The sequence below is a fragment of the Leptodactylus fuscus genome, chromosome 6 (genome assembly GCF_031893055.1).
Source record: "Leptodactylus fuscus isolate aLepFus1 chromosome 6, aLepFus1.hap2, whole genome shotgun sequence".
Lineage (NCBI taxonomy): Eukaryota > Metazoa > Chordata > Amphibia > Anura > Leptodactylidae > Leptodactylus > Leptodactylus fuscus.
The window spans coordinates 52590489-52601564 of record NC_134270.1 but is presented as its reverse complement, the minus strand read 5'-3'; the positions used below and the strand labels follow the sequence as shown (position 1 = coordinate 52601564).

The following is an 11076-nucleotide window of genomic DNA, read 5'->3' as shown; positions in this document are numbered from 1 at the left end:
ACCGCGGTTGGTTAAAGCGCGCGAGTTCGGTTCCACTCCGACCAATCGTATCATTTGTTTAGGGGTTGAATGGGCGTACCCAACTTTAGCCAATCAGTGTCTTTCATGAGGGCGTGACTGAAGGGCACTATAGCGAGGGCGTAGCTTGAAGAGTCAACACGGTGCGTGACGTACGGCTGCCCGCCCCACCGTTGCAAGGGGCTTGTCAACTAGGCATCTTATTGGGCCATAGAGACGTCAATCAATATGATCGGCGTGACGACTTGGTAGCATTGAGTTAGAGGTAGGCGTGGTTTGGACACCCGGGCCCCGCCCATCTAGTCCGGCAGCGGGAGCGCGCTTTGGTTGTTACCGGTGGCGAGGAGGAGAGGATGTGGCGCGCAGAGGGGAAATGGCTGCCGAGAACAAGCCGGAAGGTAAAGAGCGCGGAACGTTACACTTTCTGTAGGGATGGCTGTGCTTTCCGAGGCCGGGGGATGAGCAAAGGGGAGGGAATGTGTGTGTGAGTTGAAGGAGCCGGGAGGGCTGTGAGGAGACAGGCGGGTGTGAGAGGTGAGGAGAGAGGAGAGAGGCGGTTGGGAGGAGAAGGGGAGGGCTGTGTGTGAGGAGGCAGCGGCAGCAGCAGGAGGAGTGGGCACACTTTACTGACACCGCTCCCCTCACACTTGGACACATTGAGGAGAAGGAGGCTGGGGGGAGCTGGTGCTGTCACCCCCCCATTATACTACAAGCACGGGGTCTCCTGCCCAAGCAGAGGGGGGCTGTCAACATTTTGGGGTGAAAACCACCTGGGTCACCCAGGGGTCAGCTCTTGGCATCACCCCTTCCAAGCACCATCATCTTCTTCCGTGTTGCCTGTGCCCTGGCTCTTCGCTGACCATCGCTTACAGCTTTCAGGGGTTGTCTCCATCCCAAGCCTAAAGGGGTCTACCGACATCGTGGGGTGACAGCTGCCATCGACGGGTCACTGAAGGGTCACATCTGAGCATCACTGGCTTCCACCATACAAGCCTGGTCTTCCTCTTCGTTTTGGTCGCCTGTTGTCGTCTTCGATTTTTCTTAGCCCGAAACTTGCCCTCCTCCTTTTTATAATCTTTGTGTCCCTCCTTATATTTGCCACCTTGTCACCTTTGTAAATCCCTTGGTGTCTTTCATACCCCCCTCATTTATCCCCTTGTGTGTCTACCTCCCAATTTCTAATTTACCACCTTAGCCATCTGTCTTAAGGTGGACTCCGAGATGTAGAGTGTAAGCCCCTTTCCTATATCTGCCTACAAGACGTATACTAACTCCTCGCCTTATTTACCTACACTCCTTGCTGGGCTCTTATAACTCAAGGGCAAGGGTCCCCTGGTATGTTTCCTCGGCTGGTACCTATATTCGGGTTATTGGCTCCTTGGACGACCACTGTCAACGACATCATCATCACCTCCTCTTCGTCATGTCAATGAATAACCTCGTGGAAGGACCTTTAAGCAACCAGAGTCGGCGCCAGACACCTGGAAAGTATGGTAAATGGTCACCCACCTGCTTGGAGACTCCAATCATAGCATGGGGAGGGTGGGGGTATCATTCATTTGTATTGATCTGGTGTATTTGGGGGCTCTTCTAATAATCCCTAGCAGGAAGCATGTGCTGGCTGAATGGGGAGGGGGGTGGTAGATGTCAGCAGCTTAGATCAGGCGTACCGTTCTTCGATAATCCAGCAAACTTTCCACAAAATGAGCATCAAGTTTACTACACACTGCAAAACAGCAGCACATGGCACCTCCAGACGCTCCAGACTGGTGTGATTTGCTGTGGAATATTCCTGAACTCCTCCGCTTCGGCCATCACTGCTCGTCTACCATCCCATCATATCCCATAATTATCAAACAACATATTTTTTTATGTCGCCGTAAAGCGAACACCTGCCCCTTTGTACTGTCTATATGCATCTAGCCTATAGAAAAATATAGAAACGAGATCCTTGTCCACCTGGGGATCCACTAACTCTATAGGGGCTTCTTCCCATAGGGGAGGAGGTCTAGGGTGATCGCAACACTGTATGCGTATTTTCTATACATGTAATTATTATAGCGAGTTTGATTTTTATTTTATTTTTTGCTTTTTGGTAAACCTTTACGCCTTTATTTTGCAGTTCTCGGCCATTTTGCACTCAACGATTTTTCTCCTCGTTTTTCGCCAATCGGCGTTAACGCTATCACACGCAGCTTTAATAACTAGGAACCTTTTTTTTTAATTTTTTTTTTTTTGAAGAGTCCAACAAAATAAGAGATAATTCGATAAGCTGAGGTAACAATATATCTCAAATCCACAAGGGGGTAGTGATGCACTATCAAGACACTTCCTCCATAGACATGCTGATTATGTTTTTTTTCCCCCCAAATGCTTTTTTTTTTTTTTTTTTTTTTTCTGGAAAAATGGCACATTTGCATTTTAACTTCAGAAACCACAAAGTATGTTTTAATTGGTGCGTTCGATTAATTCGACTCGCCATGTGATTTAGTATCGACGTACTCTCGTATAGATGGTATTTCCCATTCTGAAGTCTCTTGGATGCTGATGATGATGACGGTTGGGTAGGACTTGGGCATTAGGAATAAAGTACTGAGGATTTTTTGGCGTTTTTGCTTTTTAAAATTGGAAACATTTCAATTCATTTCTATTTATTACTTATAGAAAAAATTTTTTTTATTAGTTCTGGCCAGTTTGTTTAAGGACACAGTATGGTCTCTCTCTTGTTGCATTCCTCTAGCTTATAGTTCAGAGAATTTAGTTGTGTTTACTGAAATTACCGCGGTAAAGCCATGCCATCTGAAGCGCTATATATATATATATATATATATATATATATATATATATATATATATATATATATATATATATATATAGAGTAAATCATATAATATGCAGATTGAGGTAGAGTTAGACTGCATGGCTGAAAACAAGCCCGCGGTCCAGAATGCAGGAGCCCAGGCCAAAGTGAGTAGGAACAGCATGACGTACATATAGATGTAGCAGAGCTGAGTTTGTTTTTCATTTTCCTTTTCTCATAGGATTGCAGGTGTGTTTGCTGCATTACCTTGGTGCGCCAAAGAAAGAGTTAAGATTCAGCTTTGCTACACGATTACGTCAGCAGGTGCTCCTTACATGCCTAGTAAATAAATGAGGCGGTGACGACGTAGGAAAATAGAGCAGCAGGGCCGCTTGCCGGCAAAATAATAATCAGGATTTTCTAATTAATAATGTATTGGAAAAGTTTCAGATTTTAGAACTCCAGCCACCGACGTGTCAGCGCACAAACTTCCCACATTGTCCCCCACAAGCGTTTCGGGACAGATATTGCTGTAACCGTCTCACCCAGAGCTCCGATGTCTGTCTGGCCCAGTGGATGCCATGACTCCCCTCCCCCTACCTGCATTTAATGACAGAAACGTGCGAGGTGGCTTTGGCTGTATGTTTTTTGCATACTTTAGTGTAATGTGAAGGCAGCGTTGCTTGGATTATGATTAAACTGCGTAGACTTGGAGGTTTCAGATCATTTTATGGGCGGCAGTGATGGCATGCTAGCTGCATTCCATTCCATTATCCGATATATGTAACAGTTGAGTTCTGTCCAGACCTTACTCATAAGCTAGGGATCCTATGATAGGAGCAACTTGGGAACGAATGGGTTGAGTGACATCATACTGGTTTCTTAGTATATTGTCTATGGCAGGGGTTGCTTTGCAACCTGTGGCTGTTGTATAACTACAATGCCCAGTGTGTGCTGACAGTGTGCGACTATCAGGACATGCTGGGTGTTGTAGTTTTCCGGCAGGTTGGAGACCACTGATCTGTGCTGCTTGTTCTTCTCCATAGAGCCCAGTGCGTGGAGATTTTCCTGGTTGCTGTCCAAGGTGCTGAATGTAAAGCAGGGAATCCCTTTCCTCAGTCATCAGCTGCCTTGTGTCAGTCCTGCCCGCTCCACATTAATATCAATTATTTATACATTGCTCTGTATCAGAACCATCAGCACAGATAAATATCTACTTTAGCGTTTCGTTAATTACCTTAAATGATGCCGTTTTATGAACAGATCGGAAAATAGCAAACGGGATTGTTTAATGCCGGGCAGACGGCTCGTCTCTTGTGCTGATTTCCGAGGGGAGGGGGTGGGGGGAAGAGCCTGTAACCGGACTTTTGCATGTATGTGGTTTTCGAATGCGCCATTTTTCATTTTCTTATAGGACTCGACACAAGCTATGTGTGTGCAGCAAATACGGCAGTCGTGTGCTCTGTGTTTACGGTGTAAATAGATTGTAGTATGTATCCTTCAGTGTGACTTAATTTAATAGAACACTTTAAGCAAAGCCAATAGCCCTGTGTTATGTCTGGTGTGGAACGTTGGGGTGGGGGGGGGGGACACACACAAGGCTTTAAAGTGTGGTAAAGAGGTATTTCAGTCTGAGACATCTTTAGCAAATCCTTAGGATATGCCTTATAGTTAAGGATCAGAATAATGGGATCCCCAGCTATCTGGAGAATGGAGACTCAGAGTATGTCTAGGCGTCTGGTAAATGGGAATTCCTCTGTTTTGTTCTGCCCCCTCAGGCCCTGGGATGAGCATATAATAATATATTTCTAATTAAAATGCATGTGTGTTATCAAACTTTAAAGGGGTATGTATAACCCTTTAAGTTTATAACCATGCAGTGGCCAGACAATTTGCCAGCATAAGATTCACCGGGAGCTTTCTTCTTTTTAGTACTTTTTATAATTTTAGGGTTACAGACCCTTAAAGATGTGTTAAATAAAATTAAGGGTAACTCTATATATTACTATATACACCTAAATATATATTATGAATTGCATGTGATGGAGGGCACAGTGGTATTTGTCACTGCATTGCTTCAGTATAGAGTGGCAGTCTTCTGCACTGTTCTATATAATTAATAAAAAAAAAAAGAAATAAAAATACCAAAAATGAACAAACCCTGCTGTATAGTGCCCGACACACTCCCTGTCAGTATGGGATCCATTAGCTTTCCTGTGTATACAGTAAATGTACACAGCAGACCAATGAGGCCTTCGGTTTGTTATAAAATGCTGCACGTATACAGCTGAAACCTGTCATTTCTACATTAGGGTCCTAGTGGAAGACCACCTGTAATTGAAAACCCACAGCATAAATTGACATTCTGCGGTGTGAAAACCTGCGCCAAAGGTCAATTTGTCTGTTTTTTGCTCAGCGTGTAGATCAGGTTTGTTTAAGTCCCAGTCAGTCGGCTGCTGCTGTACATCACAGCGGATGGGCTAGGGGAGAGTCCAAGATGGCTAATATGGGTGCACATACCTTTAGAGATAATTTCTGGGTATGTTGAAGAAGAGACTGTCCCATGTGAAATATTGATTTGGCTTTCTCATTGTTTCACCATGTGCCGTTTCTTTTATTTCTCATTTATTATTTGCACCATCTTGACTGAAAGTTGTCATGTTATTTCACGCTAGGTTCGCACTAGCCAAACCGCTAGAACAGCAGTCACACACAGAGAACCGGCGCACCCCATTGACTATAGTGGGGTTCCCCTGGTGTCTGCTGTTTCAAAAATAAAGGTGGCAGAGAGAAAAAAAAAAGTCTTTTTTTTTCTTTCCCCTGCTGATTTTCAGCAGACTCTGAAACAGAGTTTCCAACAGAGAGTCTGCTGACGCAGATGTGAACCCAGTCTGAGTGATATAATATTATTATATAGGGATTTTCCTTGGTTTCCTGTCCGTTATCTTATTGCAGACCAGAACAGTTCCTTCCTGACCTGAAATAGCTGATAACAGGGGACAATAGATAGTATTTGCCTGTAAAACAGATTTTAACGTTATTATTTTCATAAGGACACGCGTTCCAGTGTTGCAGTCACTTGCGGTGAGAGCAGATCCTTAATGTCACATCTATAGGTTGCGATCCATGTCTATAATTGTAACAAGTGCTTACTGGCTGAGAGGAGACTCCTCTGTCATGTTCTGCCTTTTGGCTTTTCTTAGGTGCTGGGATTTTTTATTGTAGAGGAAATAATTGCCTTGAAAAAAAATGTGTGGGGTTGTGGGAAATAAATCCCTTTGTGCTATTGCCATGCATCATCAAAAAGGTCAGGCTGCTTTGTGTGTTAGATACCAGAGTAATTATGTCATTATCTTGTTGAATGCGGATAATGTGCCAAAATGGCAGATATTGTGAAGGTGATGGCTTTCAAAGAGAAGATCCCGCGAGGCCAAACTTTTACCAGAAGGATTGTTATAAACTTAATATTGGGTAATTTTGTGACTAGGCAACATCCAAATACTGCAATGTGATCTAGAAGTAAATGACTAAATGCAGGGGATTGGGGTCCTATAGTGCTGCCTTTCTCAAACCAATACCACTTGTAAAATACCCCCAACAGAAATTGTATTTCTCCCCATCACTTCTCCCATCTCAAGTGGGAAACAACTTGCTAAGCACATCCTTTTACTTGTGGGGGCATGTATTGGTAGACACACACTTAAAGTTCTGAGGGTCTTTTTAGCTTGCGTCCAGCTTTTCACTCCTCAGATCATAAATCAGAAGCTATTTATCTGTTCAGTACACACTACCCGCTGCTGTTGAGGATACCCACTCCCTTAACTCTACCCCAATGGCATATGATGCCTACCTCTGCTTGGCAGCCACTGTGCCTTTGTATTTAAAGATGGTAGGGGGGTTTGGGTGACACTAGCATCCCAGGAACCTGAGCACTCACTATATCTGCCACTTCCAGAGCAGCAGTTCCCAGCCATAGTGTATATCCCCGAGACCCCCTGAGGTACACGAACCACTGATGTAGAGTATAGGGAGAAAGTAGTTCAGTCTCTATCTATCTATCTATCTATCTATCTATCTATCTATCTATCTATCTATTCATCACAGTTGTCTTTCCAGTTTTGCTTGCTAGAGGTTAGGCTACATTTGCACGGCTTCTGTTCTAATCTTTGATAGGATCAGAACAATGGACTGAAATGTTCACAGAATTAAAGTTGTAGGCGGAGCACTTTCTTTTTGCATCCTTCATCATTCACTTTCATAGTTAAAAAAATAAATAAAAATTAGTCATTGTTGGTAAAATACAGGAAGAGACGCACACACGACTTTACCTCCATTTTTTTTTTAAGTACTGTGTGCAGCTCTTCCTGTATTTTTCCAACAATGCCCTTTTTTAAAAAAAAAAAAAAATGATGATCTGTTCTTTTGAATAGGTCATCAATAAAAGATCAGTAGGGGTTTACAGCAGAGAACCCTGCTGATCAGCTGTTTGGAGGTGCCAAGCGCCGTGACCTATTCACAGTTCACATTGCACTGTATGTCTACATGTGACACATACAGTGGAAAATCTTGTAATCCACAGCAACAGACTGTGCCACATTGTGCGGGACATAATGTAATTTCTGCATGTTTTTCGTAGATTTTATTCTATGCATTGCACTTTGTGAAATCTGCAATATCAATTGACGTTGTGCTTCAGGACAATTCATGGATATTTCACGTGCCGGATCAGATTTGTTTAAATCACTTTCACTAGGATACTTCTGTAAATTGTTCCACATGAATCTTCGTGGCTTATATGCCACACTTAAAGGGGTTGTCTCAGGCTATGTTCACATCTGTGTAGGGTCTCCATTAGGAGATTCGGTCACATGATATGCCTCAAATTCGCAGATGAAAAAAGTCTGTCTGCAGGGCTTTTTAGTCCACTGCTTTCAGTTTAGAAACCACAGACACCTGACTACAATGGCGTCTGCCTGGCTCTGTATATGACCGCTATTTTAGCAGTCTGCTAGTGTGAACCTAGTTTTAGACAATTAATGATCTTTGCTTAGAGTCTGTCATTAATATGAAATTACCGTATTTTTCGGACTATAAGACGCACTTTTTTCCCCCAAAATTTTGGGGGAAAAGAAGGGTGCGTCTTATAGTACGAATGTGGCGCCTGGCATCCGCTGTAATAGAGAGGAGGAAGCCGGCAAGTGATAGACGCCATTACAGGTGCCAGGGCCTGCGACATCGCTGCGCTCCTCTGCCCTGCATGAAGCCAGCAGCGGGAGGAGTGATGCTGCTATTCCGCTCCTCCGTCCCCCCGCCGCTGGCTTCATGCAGGGCAGGGCAGCGATGTCTCAGGCCCCGGCGTCTATCCCTCCCCGGCATCCGCCTCTCTAGTACAGCGGATGCCGGGTCAGTATCAGCGGCCCCTTCTCCCCCGGGGCCGGTCCCCACCGGCCCCGTACCTGTAAAGTTGCAGGCCGGCTCCTGCGCGGCGATATCGCAGGAGCCGACCTGTTCGGGTGACAGCCGGGAGCCTAATGAGGCTCCCAGGCCTGTCACTGCTGTATTAGTATTATGGCTGGTCTCTATGACCAGCCGTAATACTAATAGACAGAATGGCCCATAGACGGCAATACAGTTGTATTGCCGTCTATGGGACTTGCAATCAAGCGACCGCAGGTTCAAGCCCCCGGGGGGAATAAAATAAAAATATGAAATAAATAAAAGTTCTAAATCACCTCCTGTCCCTAGAATATATATATAAAAGTAGAAAATCATATATCATAAACCACCGGTTTTTTTTTTTCAATAAAAGGTGATCTAAGAAATAGATATTCCCCAAAATGGTATAATTAAAAAGTACTTCTGGCCCCGCAAAAAAAAACACTCTATGCGTCCCCGTACAGCTGCAGGGTCACCTGTCAATGTGGCCTTGCAGCTGTTGCAAAACTACAACTCCCATATATTAAATATTTTACCATTTTTTGCTTCAAAAATTTTTTTCCCTATTTTCCTCCTCTAAAACCTAGGTGCGTCTTATAGTAATACGGTAGTATGGGTGGTCCATCCCCCGGGCCACACAACAATTGGCAGCTTTTTACCAGGAAACGGAGTCCTGTGTATGTTGGTGTCCAGGTGCTGAACTTTTGACAATCTCAAATTGTCACTCTTGTAAAACACTCCGCATGGAGACCTGAAAGACGGAGAGCCCGTCAGCTGAAATAGTGGTTACTCACGGACCCTATAGACTATGTATGGGGTTTGACAGTTCTTTGTCGGGTTCCCACTGTGCAGGACTTTTCTCTCTGCTGATTTTGGATGGAATCTGTAGCGTAGTCTCTGGGGACTCCAACGCAGATGTAAACCTAGGCTTAAATGGGTTACACAGGCGCACGGCCACACTACTGCGCACTGGGTGGCAAAGTTGCCAAAGCAATCATCTGGTGCCCAGTGATTTTCATTTATGGCTACTGATCCGTACACAATACTCTTTCTATCGGATTGTTGTTTTGGAAATCCATGTACTTCTGCGTTTCTCCATCCCCAGTGACATGGGGGGGGGGGGGGTAGTTGGCAATCAACTCCTCTATGGTATGAATGGCACAAGTTTGGCATGGGGAAAATCTGTCATGGAGAGTATGAAAGCAGTAAAAATTGTGTTAGGTTGGCCATACGCTTTAGATTTTGGACCGCTGTCATGCAGCTTTATGGTTATTCTTACCATCAACATTAACAACTAAACTGCTGGATCAGGATAGGGAATCTGCGCAGATTGACGGAGTGTCCAAAACAGACGACCAGACTGTACACCGGTATTTTCACCGTCAGCTGGCAGTCATTTGCGGCATCTACATATGTTTGCGGCCAGGTAGATTTCATGTGTATGGACAGCTTTAGTCCAAGGTCACTGTAATCACAATGGGATAGCTATTCGGTGCTGAAATCATGAGTACTAGATGGTAGACCCGTGGTCAGGCTGTCACTAACAGCACCATAGATCCCTGTGATTCAGTGAGTTCAGCCAAGCCACGTTCAGTCTGGCAAAAATGACTCATAAGGCCTAGGCTTTCCTGACTGAACACGGATGTCTGAAACTGGTTTTGGACTTTGGTTAACTTGCATGTGACCATCTTAAATTTTGGCAGATTTATCCCAATGGCAGGTACTGGATAATAAAACACCGGTAGCTATTGAGAAAGAATCACTTAAAGGGGTATTCCTATATCGGTAAAGACAGGAATACAGCGCAGTGGAGGCAGGAGTTATGAAAATAGCTGCATGTGACTGTTCTACCCTGTTTCTGTAACTCTCCTTGAGGTAAATGGTAGTTTTGGAAACAGTGTAGCAAGTGAGCTATGTTGTCTATAACTTAAGCAGTTGCTACACTGTTTCTGCATCTCCTGTTAACCCCTATAGAGGATCTAGTAAGAGCTGAGCAGTCTTCCTCTGCACTGTCCCCATCATTCCCCATTTCTCTGCTGTACCTGGCATGTACTTGCATTACAGTACCTGGACAGCCCATTGACTTGTATAAAATATGTAATGCTTCTCCATGGGTGATGAGTAGAGATGAGCGAGTACTGTTCGGATCAGCCGATCCGAACAGCACGCACGCATTGAAATGAATGGACGTAGCCGGCACGCGGGGGGTTAAGCGGCCGGCCGGCGTCAAAGCGGAAGTACCAGGTGCATCCATTCATTTCAATGCGTGCGTGCTGTTCGGATCGGCTGATCCGAACAGTACTCGCTCATCTCTAGAGATGAGCTTATGTTTGGGACTATTGATCAGCTCACTATTGGGGGATCCTTCAAACAACTAGGGACTTTCAGGACGGACAGCCGCTTCAGATATTCATGACAGAACGTTCCATTACCCACTTCAACACTCTTGACTTTTTTTTTCTTATTTTAAGGTTCCTTTTTTTTCTCCTGTTCATCACTGGGTGGTAACAGCCATGTTACTAGATCCCTCCAGTCTTGATGTAGCTGGTGGATATACACTGCCTTTACAGTTAAGCTCAGAAATACAGTCTGGAAGTCTCGGTGGAGATGAAAACTTACAACAAAAAAAAAAAAAAAAAAAAGACTTGTGGATGACAAAGATCATTTTTGATTTGGTGTGGTGCGCAGTAAAATTTTATGATCCATGTTGGCTCCTTGGGGAATATAAAGTGCAGAGAGCATGAAGAAAGCCATAAAATTACCCGGGATTTCATATTGTTTGTAATTAATGTGGGGTCTCAGAGGTTTCTCCTGCCTGCCGG

At 44.4% G+C, this 11076-nt stretch overlaps 1 protein-coding gene across 4 annotated transcripts in view; it reads left to right on the top strand.

Annotated features, from left to right (window-relative positions):
- The first annotated feature begins 334 nt into the window (after positions 1-334).
- The window catches only part of CAMTA1 (calmodulin binding transcription activator 1), a 1244145-nt gene continuing 1233403 nt past the window's right edge, over positions 335-11076 (top strand). For 3 of the 4 annotated variants that reach the window (XM_075279917.1, XM_075279916.1, XM_075279915.1), the window contains exon 1: positions 335-416. In XM_075279917.1, the coding sequence (XP_075136018.1) occupies positions 392-416 (25 nt within the window). In that variant the 5' untranslated portion in view covers positions 335-391. Of the gene's footprint in view, positions 417-607; positions 1512-11076 lie in introns of those variants that run through there. The other variant, XM_075279920.1, reaches the window with a different exon arrangement.